Source organism: Eptatretus burgeri, chromosome 12, assembly GCF_056783735.1.
Source record: "Eptatretus burgeri isolate ZD-2024b chromosome 12, Ebu_testis_v1, whole genome shotgun sequence".
NCBI lineage: Eukaryota > Metazoa > Chordata > Myxini > Myxiniformes > Myxinidae > Eptatretus > Eptatretus burgeri.
This window is the reverse complement of record NC_140972.1, coordinates 88896149-88916531: the sequence shown is the minus strand read 5'-3', so window position 1 is coordinate 88916531 and position 20383 is coordinate 88896149. Positions and strand designations below refer to the sequence as shown.

The 20383-nt window shown below is 42.1% G+C and overlaps 1 protein-coding gene and 1 long non-coding RNA gene across 8 annotated transcripts in view; one reads left to right on the top strand and one right to left on the bottom strand.

The window, feature by feature from the left end:
• Positions 1-5394: 5394 nt before the first annotated feature.
• Positions 5395-20383, bottom strand: part of LOC147016096 (uncharacterized) — an 89061-nt gene continuing 74072 nt past the window's right edge. For all 6 annotated transcript variants that reach the window (XM_085848791.1, XM_085848795.1, XM_085848792.1 and 3 more), the window contains one exon: positions 5395-6867. In XM_085848791.1, coding sequence (XP_085704917.1) covers positions 5759-6867 — 1109 coding nt within the window. In that variant the 3' untranslated portion in view covers positions 5395-5758. The remainder of the gene's footprint in view (positions 6868-20383) is intronic.
• On the top strand, positions 13006-14902 carry LOC147016097 (uncharacterized). 2 transcript variants are annotated; one of them, XR_015049994.1, is made up of 4 exons: positions 13006-13863; positions 13970-14128; positions 14388-14445; positions 14735-14902. It is a non-coding gene; the product is annotated as an uncharacterized LOC147016097 (long non-coding RNA). The 2 variants fall into 2 exon arrangements; XR_015049993.1 differs by having other exon boundaries at positions 13970-14445.

Here is a 20383-nt window from a genome sequence, read left to right as displayed (position 1 = left end):
CACGAGGTGTGTTCACAAAGTATCCAACCTTAATTTTTCGTGCGTAAACAAATGAAGCTCGGGAGGCGTGGTTTGGTGCAGGTATGTAGGCGATCGTAATCCGTATGCGGGAATATTCTCCCGCCTGCAGAAGCTGTCAGTCGTCGACAGACCGCCGATGAGTGAGGAAGTGCAAGTGAGCACCGTCGGATTTTCGTTTTTGACAAAATGACGGATCACTGTGGTCTCATCGCCAGTGATCACTGTGTTGAAGAAGTTGGGATCGCTGTTCACAGTCTCCAGCATGTCCTGTGCGATCTCCAAACAGAGTTGCTTCTGCTTGATCGTTAGCAGCTTTGGCACGAACTTCGCTGAGATTCTCCTTTAGCCCAAATCCTCAGTCTCATCTGCAAGTTCTCTGATCGTGATTCGACGATCCTGCATCAGCAGGGTCCTCACTTGGTCAATGACGATCTCATTTTAGGATGTTGAGGGCCTAGCAGAACATGCTTCACTTTCCACTGATGTGCGACCATCTTTGAAGCGGTTATACCACTCTTTTATCTGTGTGGTGCCCATTGCTACGTTCCCGAAGGCCTGTTGAATCCTGCGGATCGTTTCCACTTGGGAATCGCCAAGCTTTACACAAAATTTGATGCAGTAGCGTTGTTCATGTTTTTCCGTCATTTTATCAAAAACGAAAATCCAACGGCGCTCACTTACACTTCCTCACTTATCGGCAGTCTGTCGGCGACTGACAGCTTCTGCAGGCGGGAAAATATTTATGCATACGGATTAGGATCACCTACATACATGTACCAAACCATGCCTCCCGAGCTTCATTTGTTTACGCACGAAAAATTAAGGTTGGATACTTTTTGAACACACCTCATATATATATATATATATATATATATATATATATATATATATATATATATATATATATATATATATATATATATATATATATATATATATATATATAGAAACAAAATCGCTCTACAATGCCGAAGCCTTTGTAGCTGTATGAAAGGTAATATGAAATGATTCCTGACCCCATTCCTTCGTGGGTGTTGGGGAAGTATTTTTGGCCCCCACAAAAAATTCAAAAAAAAAAAAACAAGTGGTGCCAGGTACAACAAATCCCACCCATTCAAGGGATAAAGTTATTTTGGGGATCAAATTTAAATTTGATACATCCTTAACCTGAATGTTGATTATAAGGAATAGAATAAGGAATATTTTAGTCTTAGTTTGAAGTCAATTAAACCATTTTTGACGAAGTTATGACCGTAAAATGATTTTGACCTTTCAAGGCCACGTAAGGTCAAAGGTCATGGAGTCAAATGAAAGCCAATAAAGGACTTGATATATGTCTTCCATAGTAAACACGCATATTTCTAACTTTTTTTGATCTATAATGGAAAATTTGTAATTTTGACCGATGGCCATGACCCCCAAAACATCGGACCCTACCGATCTTCACAAATATGCATTTTTCACTGTAGGAATGGGGAGGATTATAAGTGACAAATAGAATAAGGTTCACTATAAGCTTAGTTTGAAGTAAATCAGATCATTTTTGACGAAGTTATGAGCGAAAAACGATTTTGATCTTTTCGTGACCTTGACCTTTGATCCAATTGGACCCAAAAGTTAATGGGGTCGTCCAAGGTTCATTGCCCACCTGTGGATTAAATTTGATAGTGTTTGCGAAAGCCGTTTTGCCATAAAGTTGCTAACAGACAGACAGACAAACAAACAAACAGACAAACAAACCGGACGATTACAATATCCCGCTCCCTCCCTCCGGGGGGCGGGATAAAAATTGATTTCTTCAAAATGCCAACAGGAATAGAACAGCACCGGGCAATGCTGAGTATCCCTGCAAGTATTACACATGTGTTTCAAACAATGTCCCCATTCTACACAAACCAAAGAACTATTCATTCATCAAGTACACACTCGAGTCCGTGCTCAGCATTCTACGAGTAATTTGCAATTTATCATTGGCTCCGACACCAACACTGAACAAATTTTTATTACAGACCATAGGCATCATAAAGCTACATATATCGGGGAAAAAAAAGTTTCATATGGAGCACCTCACCGCTCGCTATTAGAGCATTTAAATTGCATCAGATGTGGCAACAAATGTGAATCGTTACTCCCAGCTTGCCAGCTCGATGACAGAAACTTCCATTTGCATTTTTTGCCACCTCATCCCTGTTTAGAGTCACGTGTGGGCACAGGCAACTTGCTCGTATTATGCAAAGATAAGAACATTTACCACCATGCTCACATCGTCAGGTTATTGGTTCACGAGCGCCAGCCAGAGTGACCACTATATTCGTTATGTCTGTGTGTCTGTCTGTTGGGTAGTCGATCTAGTCTACCCTTATTATCAGTATTTCCATCGATATGTTTGTCTGTCTGTATGTATGTCTGTTGGGTCCAATGCTCCGTTAATACAATGGTGATGTCGATGAAGCTTGGTTGGTCGGTTCATAGTGATACGGAAATGGCCCTTAATGGGACGAGTAAGTATAGGATTAGCTCAGATCCCCCATTAAATGCCTGTTTAGGTTGGTTGTTTGGTATAAGGGACGATATGTGTGTGTCGGGAGGTGTAAAAGATTTTTATGTTCATACGGTGGTGAAACGAGAGATGATTCTTCTTCCTCTCCTGAACGAACGAGAGAGGAGTGGCCTGGAGCGAGAGGTGTGGCCTGGAGAGGAAGTGACACGAGGGGGCGAAGCCTTTGGTCAGAGAGTGGCTGAGACAGGCATGGGTGGAAGCGAACGAGAAGGAGAAAAAGAAAAGGAAACTAAAGGAGAGCTGTGTGTGAGGAATGGCCAGGTTCTCGAGGCGTGCTCGGAGTCGCTTCGAAACGAGCGAACAAAGGAGTGCTGTGTGTGAGGAACGGCCGGGTTCTCAAGGCGTGCTCGGAGTCGCTTCGAGGCGAGCGAACGAAGGAGGCACTGTGTTGGGAGGCCGGAGAGGAGACGCTGAACCGACCTGCACGTCGGTGATTCGACCGAGAGAGGCACTGAGAGGACGAAGCGGGAGTCAGGCTTCGAGGCGGGAAGGCTGGAGAGGAGACGCCGGAGCATCTGACGGTCCTTGCTCACCTCACGGCTCGACACTTTGTGATCTGCCTGTGGAACTCAGACCTCAACTGGGGCCTCGTCTGGAGAACAGGCTAGGCCGGGATTTGTGTGCTGGACCGTAAGAGAGATCAGCTGAGGCCCATCTTTGACCCTACGCGAGGTCAGAGCACGCGGAAACCGCGCATGCGGTGACTTGCGCAGGAAAGGCACTGCGCCATCTTGCCGCGTGGCACATTCGAGCGGGAGTTTGAACCCGTGGACACCACCGCTTGTTACGAACGACATTTGTGCTTTTGGACATGGTCCTCTCGTCCATGAGACATCACCAAGTACTCCATCTGCATGCATGCTGTTTGTCTGTCTGTTTTGTTTGCACGTGTTGTATAAGGAATATTTCGTAATGATCCCCTCGAAGCCTTTAGACCGTGGTTCCCTAGGTAAGAACGGGTAGATAGTTAGTATAATCATTGTAGTGTTTATTGCTTGTGCTGTGATCCCTGATGTTCCCCAAATAAATCTGGTTAATTCATATGCAGTTGCCGCTATGGATTAATTCGTGTCGCGTCGAGGAACGATCCGTTCGATTGGCATATAAAACCAAAGTGGTTACAGGCTGGTAGACTCCGCTCGGTCACTGACAAAGCCAGTCTGTAACCAGGGGTTCTATCTCCCCAACTGGTAAGGAAAAGGATTACATTGGTATCGCGATTGAAAATGCGTGACCCGAGGCCTGTGCCGAGCCGGCCGGCGTTATAGACTCCCGGAGACGGCGGTGGCGAGGCTGGCACCAGGGACCGGGTCAGATTCCCGCCACCCCGGATCCGCAATAATACCATGACCTAGTTGTGTGCAAATGAGAACCATTGCTATGGACCCATCCGTTGCCGAGCAACGGAATTTTGAAATTTTCAAAAAAAATCTCAAAAATTAATTTTTTCGAAAATCAAAAAATCGGGCCACGAGCGACTGTGGGCAGTACATTCAGCCATATTGTCAAAAATTTCCAGCCGGATCCTATGAAAACTGTCGGAGAAGATAGACTTTGAATGAACCCTGGTCGAAAACAATAAAAAAACGAAGTTCGTTATATCTCAGAGACCATGAGTCAGATATACTGAAACTGGTATGGTAGGTTCATGGTATGTCCTAGTTATGTGTGAGAAAGAACCGTTGCTATGGACGCTTTTGTTGGCTGAAAAACGACAAAATTCGATTTGATCAACGACCCATGTCCGCCTACCGGCTTGTCTGTGTGTGTCTGTCTGTCCAGAGCATAACGCCATGGAATTTGATCCGATCTTGATGAAACTTGGTTATGTGTTCGATATCAATATCTAGTTGTGTTTTCCTGGATGAAGGCGTGATACACCCATTGTGGGCAGAGCCATACCAAAAATAGCCATTTTTAAGGGGTAGTCGGATTAAAAATCTATCTTCTCCTCGGGAATTGACTGAATGGAATGGGTTCTTCGGTATTTGAATAGCAAAATTAATTATCTAAAACTTGTTGTTGTCCGATTTTTTTTTTCGTCCCAAGGTCAAGGTCACAAGGTCAAAAACTTAGAAAATTGCGAATTTTGACAAAAATCATACGACCGCCCAAACTTTGAGAGCTAGGATGACAATATTTTTTATGCATAATCTTGAGGTCATTCCCCACCTAAAGTCTTGAGACCATTTTGCTCCATCTCGAACAGCTTGCCCGTGGCGCCCCCTTCAACTTTGTTTTTACGCTGATTTCATCAAAGTATGGATAATAATCCGAGGAGTGCGAAATGCCATATCGCCTACATGACTTTATATTGTTTCTGGAATGTTCCAGAGGAAATTTTGTACCAAAGGTCATAATCCTTGACCTTTGACCTTTAAAGGCCACAAAGGTCAAATTTTCAAAGTTGTGGGAATCGAACCGGGTTTTCGACCTTCTTCGAGGAACCAACTCCAATAAGCTATAGCACGTTTCCTGTTTCCTTATTTTAATGTCCACAACATTGTTTTGTGACGTTTAAAGGTTATGCAAAGGTCAAATTTTGAAAGTTGTTGAACGAAACCGCGTTTTCGACATTTTGCAGTTAATAACATGTCACCCGTACCACATCATGTTGATCATTTTTATAACTTGGTCAAAAATTATCACATTGTCTCATCCTTGACTTCTGAAACAATCTACATCGTCAAATACCCCTCGTGAACCATTGTCATCTTCAGACTTGTTTATTTATTTATTTCCACAGACTTTAAAAAAAGTGCCCGGTTATTGGCCAGCAAGAAATACGACAAAAGACGACGGTGCAGCAGTCCTCACCTTAAATCGACCAATTTATTTCATCAAATAGAATGACAAGCACAGAATGAATGAAACAAATGGGTGAATATGTTAATGTATGAGTAAGAGCAAAATTCATTTTTGATCAGCATTTCAAATACAAGTGAGTTATACAATCGAGCACAATCTGCAAAGGACCATGAGGACCCATTGAGGAAGTGCTTAAAGATATTTATGAAAAAAGAAGAAGAATATATCGACAAAAATAATTGGTACAAAAAGCTCATTTTCAAATTAGTATTGATGGCAAAAACAAGTAAATAACATCCTCCACCTGTTTCACGTACTAGTAACATGAGCTTCATTCTTCAAAACCAATCGGGAGACAAAACGGAGCATTTATGTTTTCATCTTTTGTTTGTTGTGTACGCGCATGTGTACATTCAGGTTCCCCACCATTGTAAAGGCCTTTCCGCATTCTGAGCACACGAAAGGCTTTTCTCCCGAGTGCTTTCGTAGATGGCTCGTGAGATGTGGTTTCTGGGTAAACCTCTCTCCGCACTCGTTGCACTGAAAGGGTTTCACGGGCATGTGAGTGCGACGGTGAAGATTAACGTCTCGCAATTGCTTGAACTTTTTTCCGCATTCTTCACACTGATAGGGTCTTTCGCCAGTGTGACTCCGAGAATGATATATCAACGACGTTGGCCAGAAGAAGGAGCGCCCGCACACCTCGCAATCGTACGTCTTTGGCGAGGGGCGCGTCTTCCCGATGTGCGTGTGCTTGTGTCGCGTGAGCCCCACCTTCTGCGCGTAACGTTTTCCACAATCGACACATTCGTACTTCAGTTTAGCGTGGTTTTGACGATGGCAGAATAGATACGCCTTGAAGGCGAAGGCCTTACCACATTCCTCGCACTTATAAGGCTTTTCCCCAGTGTGCACGTGCTTATGATCTGTGAGTGTGGTCTGCTGCGTAAAGCACTTATCACAGTATGGGCACTTATACGGCTTTTCCCCCGTGTGTACACGGCGATGACGTGCTAGGTTAGAAGTAGTTCCAAAAGATTTATTGCAAATCTGACACTTGTACGGTTTCTCTCCGACGAGCACGCAACGGTGTGTGCTAAGTTTGTACTGGTTCGCGAAATATTTTCCACAGCGTTCGCATCCAAACTTTTTCCATTTATTGATCCTGGAGTCTACGGGCTGACCATCGGTTGTCTCAATGCTGGTGCAGATAATGGCGGGCTCGGCCGCTTGCATAGACAGGATCTCTTGCAACTGTTGGTACGTTTCATGTTGCACAGACTGCATATCCGGTGAAAACACAAGCGAAGATAAAACGAGCATCTCCGGTTTCATTCCCTCACTTACAAGGCTGCTGGATTTGAGGACCAAATGATTTTCAATCGACTCGACCTGACAGCCTTCATCCCGCGGAGGAAAGGAAGTATCCTTCGACTGGCAATTCACAGAGGCCGATGCATTTTGCTCATCACTTGTGCCTAGGGTGAAATAACACCACTTCGTATGAACCACAACATGAGCTTTCTCATTGCATACAAGCAAAAGACTGCATTCGACATTCTGTCTGACTTGTCATAAAAGCAGGTGTGCCAATGGGAATCGTGGGGAAAAAAAATCCGTAACGAGCAAATAAATAAATCACATGCTTACATTCAGGAAAGGACAAACTGAAAACAAAACAATTCCAAGGGGGGGGGGGGTACAGGCTATGTGGCGGTTCATGTCAACCAATTTTAACACCCAAAAGTGAACATCTGGCATGTATGCAAGGCAATAAGAGTGCGTTGCCCAAGGAAACATTCAGCGAGCAAATCTTTTCTTTGTTGATTTATTTAATGATTTTCTGCACCCCTGAATAACCACGTGTGGGATCCGAAGATAATTCTCCTCGATGTCAATGTCCCTGAAAATCCAGCAACATGAAGACTGCAGTCACATCCACCAACTAGCTATTTCTCTGAAAGAACCACCAACTAGCTATTTCCTCTGAAACCACCAATATATCATTACGAGCATTGTAAACACTGCATATGCACATCCAGATAATCAGCTGGGAACTGTCAATCATCGAGGCTTTGACCATTCGATCCGAGATACTCTTCAAACGACTAATCCACAACATTACCTGTGCATATGTGTGAGACTGTGAGAGTGGTAAAGGTCAGGTCAGGTATGGGAGCATGTGCCAGAACAGCGCGTCGCTGCATCGCACCTCAGCACCACTCCGACACACTCTCCCGCAATCTGACCCAGGGATGTTACCCAGTGGTTTCTCTCCTATCAAAGATTGGGGGTCCCGAAGGCTTTGCCCCAATCCTGTCATCCGGTGAGCTGCCCTGCGAAGGGAAGCTGCACAGGAGGTACTCCCACGGAGTGGGTTTTCAGATTTTTTTGCGTTTTTGTGTTTTGCGGAATGAAGGATTTTACGGTGGCCGGAGTGCAAATCCTGCCACCAACCTCCTAATAAAAAAGTAACCCAACTGCAGGAGGACGTCCGCAGACACCGTTGGGCACTAGATATGGATGGCCGTTGGCTCACAAGGAGCTCCTCCGCCCTTTGACGGGTTTTGTTTTTAATCCTGCTGGGTGTCCATATCCAAACATCCTCATCACCAGAAAACCTGGTGGGGGAGACGGTTTAGTCGCCGACAACCCGACCATGGAACAGGTTAGTACAGGTTTACATGGTACCTGTAGCAGGTCACAGATCTAACCTGACCTGACAAGCGAGTGGTAAAAGCAGAGAGAATATAGTGGATTGACTGGAAATATAAAAACCAGAGAGAGAAGAAAGAAGGCAATGTGGAGAAAATGAAACACATCGCCAGGACAAGTTTTCCACTGGCTGGCAGCGACGAGCTCTTCAAATACAAAGTTATTAAATTTATGGTCAAAAATAATACATTGGACAAGCTCCTTATACTCTCCCAAAAATGGATAGATACCCTCAATATCAGACTAGAGACCGGAGGCATCTCTCTGAACAGATCTTGAGCTTTCAATACAGTCTGGCAACCCACATTTCTCTCCAAACTATCTGCTATGGAATCCAAGGACAACGACACTCTTCTTGGATTACTGACTTCCTCCACTCTCGGAGCCAACATGTGGCTTCCAACAGAATCCTTTCTTCTCCAATCCCAATCAAGGCTGCGGTGCCCCCAAGGCATTGTTCTGGGCCCCAGTCCGATTGCTAACCTTAATCAATGATCTCTCTGACACTGGAAAATACTCTTTACATCTTTGCTGATGACTCCACCCTTTGCAGTAAACATCCCTCATCCTTCAGACAGACAGGCAGCAACCTCTTCCATCTCTTCAGACCTTGATAAAAATCATAAACTGGTCAAATGCTTGGAATGTCTTTCAATCCTGAGCATATATATATATATATATATATATATATATATATATATATATATATATATATATATATATATATATATATATATATATATATATATATATATATATATATATATATATATATACATATATATATACATATATACATGTACACACACACACAAACATATATATATATATATATATATATATATATATATATATATATATATATATATATATATACATATATATATATATATACACACACATATACATACATACACATACATATATACATACATACACATACATATATATATATATATATATATATATATATATATATATACATATATATACATATATATATATATATATATATATACATATATATATACATATATATATATACATACATACATACATACATACATACATACATACATATATATATACATATATATATATATATATATTGTTAGGGCTGTGGAAATTCGCAAACCACCATTCAGGTCCCGTAGGTGAGATATCTCTGAAGTACATGTGTCGTTAGCCCAAATCCGTTGTCTCGAGAGAATTTATGTGATCCATCCGGGCTGCGACGCTTTGAGTCAGTCATTTTTCTTTCCCTATCTTTTATTTAAAATGGACGAAAACTGCCAACAATGCTGGTGGGTTTTTCGCGCCATTCTTCTCCGCGCTTGGTGTGAGGGAGAAGGGGGAGGGGCAGCTCACCGCCGATTGGTGGATGACCAGCGTGAGGCGGTCGGGGTGAGGGAACGCCCCTCTTCGAGAACCCTCTCGAAGGAGGGTGGAGCCGAAAACGGGGGCGGAGTGAAGGGCGAAGCCCCGGGGGATAAAAAGTCGGACACGGAAAGAGCGCTGTTGTTGCTCTTGCTCTCTTCCTGTCTTCCGGCTCGCTCGTCCTCTTCTCTTCCTGGTGGCCGCTGGCCTGGTCTTTTGTGGGGCGGTCCCGAGACCCCGCTGGCGGGATGGAGCGTCGGCCATTCCCCACACCGCGACCTCGAGCAACAACGTTTCCCCCCCCCCCTTCTATCCGCACTGGGATAGCGCCGGAAACTCCGTCCGTGACGTCGAGCGGCCAACACGTGCCGGCACGAGGCACGCCGGAGAGGACTCGCCTACCCCGCCAGGGCATGGAGTCACGGCCAGGCGCGATCACGTCGACAGACGTGGGAGAGGGACTCGACGGCCCAAAGGGAAGTCACCATTTTCTTTTCGGGGTTTTTGCATGGATCTTGTGGCGCCGTGTCTTGTAAAGTAGAACTGTGTAAGTGTTTCCGTGTGTCAGTCTTATTCGGTTGTAGCTCTGCATTGTTGCTTTTGTTTGGGTTGATATATGTGCATTTTGACTGTTTGGCTGTATATGTGTGCTCTCCGTGTGTCGTGTAAATAAAGTGCTTGCATGTTGAACTGTGCCCGTTTCGCTTCGTCTCCTTCCTTTTAATTGACCCTCCATCCGGCTTCACATAAAGGGTTCGTAGTGGGCTAAATACGCCCGATAATTAATCGGAACCGTCGAGGCCGACGATAACACCGCTCGGTTATCACTGTAGCACGGAACGGACCGCTTAAGCGGTTCGTGTCCGGAGTCGGCCTGCGGCAAGGTATGATCGCCCGGTCGACCATCTGCGCAGGTACTTCGGTAGATCGAATTTGGCGAGCAACCCTATCCTGCGCAGGTGGGCAATTGGCACGGTCGTGGTGGGGTTAAACCCCCACCCGTGACTAGCTCCCGGCGTTGTTCCGAGAGGGTCACGACAGAATTGTCCGTTCCGGTGGGCGAGGCGGCCGCCATTCGAGTCGAGCGGCCGATCGCACGCCGGCGGGCGCGAATTCGCAACAATATATTTTTGTGGATTCTCGCCACTCCGTCGTGCGGATGACCGCCTGTAGCTAATTGCGGCCGCGCGCGCCCACCGAACGTGGCAATCAAGTCGCAGCTTTCGGATCAATGCCGAAATCCAGATACGGGTGTGCTTTTCACCACACCACAACCTTGTCAATGCTCTGCCCGCGTTACAGGGTCGATTGCCGAATTGTTGATTTACCTAATTATTCGCGCGGACAGACTACCGAGAGGTTGTACCTCAACGGGACCTGCACGGAACGAGCTGCTTTCAGCAGCTCGCTCCGTTTACGATTGCCGAGCGGTTTATTATCGCCAAGCCCCGTTGGACCCGCTTATCTTATCGGCGATTAATAACCAACTGTTTATTCCGAACGCAATTATGGCAGTTCAATGGAGGAAGGGACGCAACGAGCAGGTGAATATTCAAACAATGAGGACATTTATTTATACACGTATGCAAGCAATGAATGGCAATGAATGGGGGTAGGGGACAAGACGCGAGCAAAAATACCTACAGCCGATCTATCTATGATTTACATGCACTTATAACAATTCACTACTTAACGGACAAGGCGCCACAGACTTCCATGGAAAAATCGCAGAAAAGAACAGGGAGAACTGGGGCCGTAGGCCTTTAAATGTTCCTCAGAGCCGGGATGAGAGCAAGGCTCTGAGAGGCCATGCAGGTTACCTGCCACCCTCATGGTGACTCGCTGGGCCCTGGTTCGGCGACCCTCGGTTTCTCTGCCCGCACTCCAACCTCCGAACTCTCCAGCTCTCCACACCAACTCCAAACAGCTCTCCACTGCCTCCGAGCTCTCTCTCTCCAAGCCCGGACTCGACTGGACTCCCTCAACTCTCTTGCCGAACTTGACTGGTCTCCAGAGCTCCACTTGTACTCAACTGGAGAGCTCCACTCTGAACTGAACCCAACCACGAACCCAGACTGGACAACGAACCCAGAGTGAACCACGAATCCAGACTCCAGACGAACTCAGACTCCAGGCGAACTCGACCACGAACCCAGACTCGTACCCAACTGGTCTCTCGGCGTGTCAGCCCCGCCTTTTATCGGGTTGGGGGGGGGGGGTTGCTCTTTCACCTCTGACCCTTCACCCCCCGCTGGCTCTGCCCCTTTTGTCATTTTGATCCGATCTTGCCGTCCTGACGTGGACAAAGCGGACGTGGTTGAAATCACCGGCCCTCTCCCCAACGAGGGAGACCCCGTGTCTGTCGGCGGAGATGCCGTTCGTCTGTGGAATGCCGTTGCTGGCGAAAAGATGGCGGCGTTTGTGGAGACGAAGGTGAGGAGACGTTGTTTGTTGGGGAAAAGATGGCGGCGTTGGTGGAGACGAAGGTGAGGAGATGTTGGCGGTTGTTGGTCAAGGTGGTGAAGAGATGTTGGGGGTTGTTGGTTAAGGTGGTGAGGAGATGTTGGCGGGTGTGGAGAAGGTGGTGAGGAGATGTTGGCGGTTGTTGGTTAAGGTGGTGAGGAGATGTTGGCGGTTGTTGGTTAAGGTGGTGAGGAGATGTTGGCAGTTGTTGGTTAAGGTGGTGAGGAGATGTTGGCGGTTGTTGGTTAAGGTGGTGAGGAGATGTTGGCGGTTGTTGGTTCAGGTGGTCAGGAGATGTTGTTCAAAATAACGACAGAAAAGAATAATACTTCCTCAAAGATGCACAGCCCGGCTCACGAGTAATTCCCGTTAGACATCGGTGGGGAAATCTATTCTGGACACACACTTATCGACACAACTGATCTTCGGGGAACCTGAATGGTGTTCTGTGAATTTCCACAACCGTAACAATATATACACACACATATGCATATATACATACATATACACATACACATACATATATATATATATATATATATATATATATATATATATATATATATATATATATATATGTAGGGAAAGAATACTGGTTCTGGCTCACTTTTCCGGATGTAAATGAATGGGGGATTTTCAGCCATGAAATTTTTCTTTTTTTTCCCCTGAAAAAATAAATCCCCTTTTTAGCCCAAGGTATATTTATTTGTCTCCCCTTTTAACCTGGAGCCTGGTGTTGGCTTAGTGGTTAGGGTGGCGGCTTGGGATCCCAGGGTCCTGAGTTCAAATCCCGTTGGCTGCTGAATTAACACCAGGGGGTTGACTCAGCCTGCCATTCTTCCGAGGTCGGCGAAATGAGTGCCAGTGTACTGGTCCCGGTGTATGCCCCGGTTAGAATAGGTGTACCATATCCCTGTGTGTCGTAAGAGGCGACCAGGGTTGGTGTCAGGAAGGGCATCCGGCCATAAAACATTGCCTCAAGAAAAAGCCAAACCCCTGCACAGCAGGGAAAAATGGCTGTAAAAACGGTCATTTTTGATATGAACCCTTTTAACCTAGGGGCTCTCTATTCAAATAGCCCATACAACAAGATAAAGATTTGTTAAAGGTGATTCTAAAGAAATATCTGAAACGCCTAAGCCCCGGGACACTCTTTATCAAATAACCCATACAACAAGATAAAGATTTGTTAAAGGTGATTCGAAAGAAATATCTGAAACGTCTAAGCCTCGGGGCACTCTTTATCAAATAACCAATGCATATTGTTTAGCTCACTCATTGAACCTATAAACATTTGTTCATTCTCAAATTCCTTCAATAGTTTAATTTTCTTTGCACAATAATCCCCATCTAAAATATTGAAAAACAAAACATTTGAATCTTTATATTTTTTAAGATACCCCTTTTGTGGCATTACGAAATGATAAACTTCTCTTAATGATCTCATCTGGCCACCGCCCGAGTTGCAAATCATTTTTGTACATAAACCATGCCATAAAAAAAGTTTTGTTTCAAATGTTTTCAGTTCATGCCGTGAAAATGAGGAAGTTTTTTTTGACACGGCCGTGCTGTGTGAATGAGGAAGTGGTTTTGGACTGTCATGCTGTGAAAAAATAGGAACTATTCTGTGAGACAAGGTCTCGTGTTTATATTTTATCTCAGAACACGAACTGAAAACATTTGAATCAAAACTTTTATGGCGTGGTTTATGTACAAAAATGATTTGCAACTCGGGCGGTGGCCAGATGAGATCATTAAGAGAAGCTTGTCATTTCCTGTGCCCACACCCAGCAATCTCCTCATCGTTGCTTTATAAGCGGTTCGCCAGACAAAGTTTCTGCCAGACGGGATTTTCATTTTTACAACTGAGGCATGGACGATCTTTCTTCCGATGAAGCCAACAGCCCACTACAGAGTTGGTAAGTTTGTGTATGCTTTTCTCTTTGAACGATGAAGCAAATGATTATTAATTAAATCATGATAATTCTGATATATATATATATATATTTTTTTTTTCCCTGACAGGGCATTGGAAGAAATTGAGTTTACATATCATGACGTGGTTCATGAAATTAATACTCTTATTGAAGAGATCAATGATTTTAGAAGAGAATTGAAAGACATTTACAATGAGTGGCATGAAGTCTTATCACGTCCTCTCATCTCGAAGGAATTAAACCAATGGTGAGACACGTGTGTGTGTGCCTCTCTCTCTGTCTGTCTTTCTACCTACCTCTCTCTGCTCTTATTGAAGAGGCCAATGATTTATAATGACTGGTCTCTGATCTCGAATGAATTAAACCAATGGTGAGGCACGTGTGTGTGTGTGTCTATGTGTGTGTATGTGTGTGTGTGTGCGTGTGTGTGTGTGTGTGTGTGTGTGTTGCTTTCCCTGTCTGTCTCTTCATCTATACCCTTGACTTATTATTTTTTTTTTTTTCAGCACTATCGCACAACATCAGCTGTTGAAGCAATCTTGTACAACACATGATTTTCTGGAGGTAAATATTTCTGAATTATTATTAATATCACTCGTACAACACATGATTTTCTGGAGGTAAATATTTCTGAATTATTATTAATATCACTCTCTCTTTAGAATGTCGCCTTATGTTGGTTGCATCATTAGTTTGGACGTGGTTTTGTCAGTACACTGGAATTCATTTTATTGACCTTGAAAGGATGACAGGCTCCTGGTGTGTTAATTCAGTGGTCAACGAGGCTTATTCATATTACCATGTAATTATCTTTATAGAACCTAATTATTATCCACTTTTTGTTTCAAAACAGAATATGGTGTCTGAGTTTCGAAATCACAAGACATCTGAAGAAGATTGCTGGGAAAGATTATACATTCTCGCAAATGAATATTTAATATTTTCAATATTAATAAATTATATTTGTTTTGTTTACAATTACTTGATTCTGAATTACAAGAAAAGAATAAAAGAGATGTAAAGGGGGGGGTTGGGGGGAGGGGGGTAGGTGCGCTCCCCAATGACCCATCACCCCTCATCCCATCCCTCCCCTCCCCATGTGTGTGTGTGGGGAAGGGTGGGGGTGGGATGAGGGAGGTGGTGGGTCAAAGGTGGGGGCGCACAGGGGGGATGAGGGGGTGGGGCTTGTGTGGGCGGGGCCTGTGTGGGCGGGGCTTCGGTGGGGGCTTGTGTGGGTGGGGTGTGTGTGGGAGGGGCTTGTGTGGGCGGGGTGTGTGTGTGGGTGGGGCTTGTGTGGGTGGGGCTTGTGTGGGTGGGGTTTATGTGGGTGGAGCTTGTGTGGGAGGGGTTTATGTGGACAGGGTTTATGTGTGTGGAGTTTTTGTGTGGAGCTTGTGTTGGCAGGGCTTATGTGGGAGGGGTTTATGTGGGCAGGGTTTATATGGGCAGGGGTTTATGTGGGTGGAGCTTGTGTGGGAGGGGTGAATGTGGATGAGGCTTATGTGTATGAGCTTTGTGTGGATAAATGGATGCGTGGAGAGATGGCGGGATGGGTGGATGAGTGGAGCTTGTGTGGATGGGTGGATAATTTTTTAATTAAATAAACATGTTGTGTGTGTGGGGAACTAATTAACTAATCACTAATTATGTGAATATGATGAATATGGGTGGAGCTTGTGTGGGGTTTGTGTGTGTGGAGCTTGTGTGGAGTTTTTGTGTGGAGCTTGTGTGGAGCTTGTGTGGAGCTTGTGTGGGGTTTGTGTGGGGTTTGTGTGGGCGGGGCTTCGGTGGGAGGGGCATGTGTGGGCGGAGTCAAAAAGGGGCGGAGTCAAAAAAATTCAATTTATTGGAGCTTGTGGGGGGGTGTGTGGTGGGGTTTGTGTGGGGTTTGTGTGGGCGGGGCTTGTGTGGGCGGGGGCTTGTGTGGGTGGAGCCAAAAAGGGGCGGAGTCAAAAATTTCAATTTATCTTTGTCTTTTGTAATTCCTGTGAATAAAATGAACCTAAAATCTCTTCCCTTCCAAATCATATATCTTATAAGTCCAAGGAACCGTATCTATTACATCAACAATTTTAAAAAGCTCGTTGGTCCATCTTTTCGTATAACCTTTTTCAAAATGAGATTTCCACCTATATATTCTTACGATATCACCAACTTTGAACTTAGGTTTTCTGACATTAATCTCTTTTTCATATTTTAATTTTGTAAATGTTTCTGATGGTTTCATATTTGTTGCCGTGTGAATCGTGTCATTATACTTATCCACAATATCCTGAATAAAAGATGACCATTGTTGTGAACCGAGTTGTGTGAATTTTTTATACAGTCTCTCTTTTAAGGTACGATTAAAACGTTCAACAACAACTGCCTTCCCTTCATTAAAGGTACTGTATAATGTAATACTGTTATTTTTTAGAAAATTCATAAATGTCTTGTTATAAAACTCTCTACCCTCATCAGTCCACAATTTTTTTAGGTTTTCTCTGACTTTTATTAAATATCTGTTGAAAAGCTAACATAAGAGTATTACCTGTTTTGTTTTTTAAAGGGACAACCCACACATATCTACTCCTCAAATCAATAACGGTTAAAGCATATTTGTACCCCTTATCATTATTGAGTTCAATCAAATCAGCAGACCAGATATAATCTACTTCCTTGGAATAAACTTTCCTTCTCTGAAACTTTGTGAATATTGGTTTATGTAATTCATCAGCTAATTGCTCTTCAATCTTAATGACATCATTAGAGCTTACAAGTTTTTTGAATTTCCAAGTCCAAGTTTCAATTTAGCACTGATCATCTTCTTCACAATGAACCGATCAACTTTTTCTCTCAAGGTTGGATTTTGTATCAGAGACAAATTATACAACATTTCTCTATCGGCTTCATGCTTTTCTTCCAACGTTGTGGTATTCCCATAATCAATATCGTGTCTCATGCACACTTCATCAACTCTATTGATAGGCTTACTCCAGGATTTAGGATTGTCTGCCTCATCTAATCTTTTATCCAAGTTTGTGCCTGGACCACAGAAAGAATACCCTGGAAGATGTAATTCCCCTGGTATTCCAGTAGTTGTAAATTTACTTCCTGATAAAAACTTTTGTATATCTCCTCCTAGTTTGTGTTGGGAGATAAATTGATTTTTTTTTGAACCACACACCGAACATATACCTTTTTGTATAACCCTGTTATTTTTACTTTTAATATATGAAATATTTTTAGTATTAGTTTTCTTTTTACATTTGAGACAATAACTCATTTATTTATGAGAAAAATTCCTGCAGAGTGCAAAAACCTTTTTAGTTTCCAACATGCACATTTGAATCTTAATTTTTAAAACATGAAGAATCCTTAGAAATGCCTTCACTCTCTCCCCCATTTATTTAAGAAAAAAAAAAAAATGAAAAACTTGAATTAAAATACATGTCTTCTCGATGTCAATAGTCTTGTCGAAAGTATTGTAAATAGACTTATCAATTCTTTGTTTTCCTCCTCGGTGGGTTGAGTTATTTTCTGTAATACCCCTATTCTTTTTTGAATCTCACTGGTTTCCATATTTTGATATTTATTCATCCACTCTCTTTCCTCCCTCTCCTCCCTCTCTCTCTTCTCTCTTTCCTCCCTCCCTCTCTTCTCCCTTTCATCCCTCTCTCTCTTCTCTCTTTACTCCTCTTTCTTCTCCCTCTCCTCCTTCTCTCTCTTCTCCTTTTCCTCCTCTTCCCTCTCTTCTTCAACTCCTTCCTCATCCCTTACTATCCTTGAATCGCTTACACCCCATAGAATATTATACATATATTCATCAGGATTTCTTGTTATTCCTGTATCCAAAATAATTTTTTTACAACAGGAAACCAATAAAATTTCTTTTGAATTTCTAAAAGAGCCTTACCTTTTCTTAACTTTATAATTTTTTCATTATTTAACATTCTAATTAAATCTAAAGTTGTCGGTTTATCAACATCAGCATAATGCCAATCTTTTATTGAAAATACCTCATTCTTATGTTGTAGAACATATTTATTAAAATACCGAATACCCTTTTCTTGAAGGTATGCTTGAACACAGAAATGATAATTTTCTTGAAGCCTTCTTGCTGTCATTTATGTATTAGAAATATATGTTAGAATAATATTATGGCACGAAACACCTCCCCATCTTCCCATAGTTAAATCATTTTGTATTTCCTTACTTATTATATATAATCCTGTTTTTTTCTGTTTTCATGAGATAAACAAGGGCAAAACCATTATTATATTTACCCTTATTAAATTCTTTTATTTGTTGTTTACTAATCGTAGCCCTACAAAACTCATTCTCGATACCAAGTGGATAATATTCTTCCTTACGAGACTGATTTAATTGTTCCAGGTCTTCGAGGTTAATTTTAAATGACCAATTATACCCTAAATCATTCATATCATACCCCCATTGTTCTATTCTCATACAAACGATACGCCCTTCTTTATAAAAATTTATTTTAATTCGAACTGTGAATTCTGTATGACCTGGAGATAATATCAACACTTCTGTATCTTTGGAATACACAGCCGTTTTATTTAAGTATATATATATATATATATATTGTGATAAATCACTTAATCTCACCAAGTCATTCGCTTCAGTTGGGGTTGGATAATTTTTTAATTTATAAGCATTTTTCATGTTAATATTTTTGGTTATATTATATTTATATCGTTCAGCCTGTGCCTTTGTGTAATAATTTGATAAATCAATAATCCAGTTCTTGAGATACACCAACGATAGAACCATCTTTACCAACATAAGTCATTTATATTAGATTAAAAATAATATCATAATTTTTTTTATTTTTGTTGAGTTGAAATAACACATATTGGCATAATTGACCACAACACTTGGAATTTAATTCTTGGACTTGAAATGTTTGATAAACACCATTCTGTAAGAATTTTATGACTTCAACAGGTGGCGGAAGACCAAAACTATCAAAATAATATTTGTCTTGACTATTAAAAATACAAACCCAATGAGAACCGTTCCCATTATTATCTTCTAAGTTCATAATAATATTCTTTGTATGTTTCGGCACATTTGTTAATTCATCTCTCATACAAATAACCACATTATGAATTTTTAATTTCTTACAATATTTGACAAGTTGTAAATTTGATGTTGTATTCTTTCCAAATTCTTTCAACCACTCATCAATGCTCATTTATTTATTAGAAAGATATAATCCATTACCTCTTTTAGTTAATTTTACACCTGCTTGTGCTATAGAAGAAAGCATATCTCCAACTAACAATCTCGCTTTATCAGGCAGACCTTCAAGTTTTTCAGCAAAATCTACAATTACACCACTTCCACTAATTTGTTTCTCCAACTCTTTGTTATGTCTTTCCAATTCTTTTTGAGCCTGGAGTTGAGCCTTCCTTTCGTTGGCAGTTTTCACCGCTGTTGAAATACCACCCGTCAATGCTCCAACCGCACTTAAACCAGCAAATAAAGGAATTAGAAATGGGAGAAATCCTCCACTCGTCTCTCTTATTGAATATTTTTTCAACATTGGTTTTGTCATTTTAATTTTAAGTGAGCCAGTGTCATTCAAGATTTTAACCTGTTCTCTTGTGAGAAAAACATCAATTCTTACTGCTCCTTTTCTCTGAATTGTATTAACGTTAATCGTACAAGGCTTTTGATTTTGAACACAAGATGATAGTTTATGAAGATTGATTTGATTAACATATACCCCAGTTGGTACTTTGCCACTCATTTATTTAACAAAAAATTATGTGAGACTAATCATCACACCATTATCTGTATTAATCTGCAATTCTGTTTCTTCCAAAAGCAAACAATATGTATCAACTTCTTCACTCTCTCCTCTTTCAATGTATAGGGAAGTATCCACTCGATTAGACTTTATAGTTTCCTTTTGAGCGCTCAGGTCAAACGCATAGATTGTATACAAACTTTTAAATGCTGTCATATCCAAAATAGGTTCTTTATTTCCATTACTTTCACACACCTTTTGGTAAGACTTGTATGCTTCAGCAAAATCATTTTTTTCCCAATTAATTTCCAATCTATCTCGTGGGTAAAATGTTCCATCTAGAGAAACGCGAAGTTGTTTCACCTTAGCATTATCACTCAATGCATTATTCTTATCAGTCGCAGTATCACCATCTGGCTTTTTAAAAATGATCCACAGATATCGTGGCTTTCCTTCCAGAAACCCAAATTCCACGTGTAAGTAGTTTGATTGAGTTTAACGTGTTGACATCTTCTTTTGAGGTATGATACACTGAGTGGTTTCTTTGAGTTAAGTCTTCGATTCAACATCTCTTCTGTTTTAAGATTAGGAGTATATTCACTGATATACCAACTCATCTCCTCAATTACAAATTTATTCTGTTCACCAAAAGCACTACCAACACCAAAAAGCAATCGATTTTCATTATCATTCCTCTGTAGTTGAAATCTAATTTTAAGACCATACAGAACTTTATCATGATCA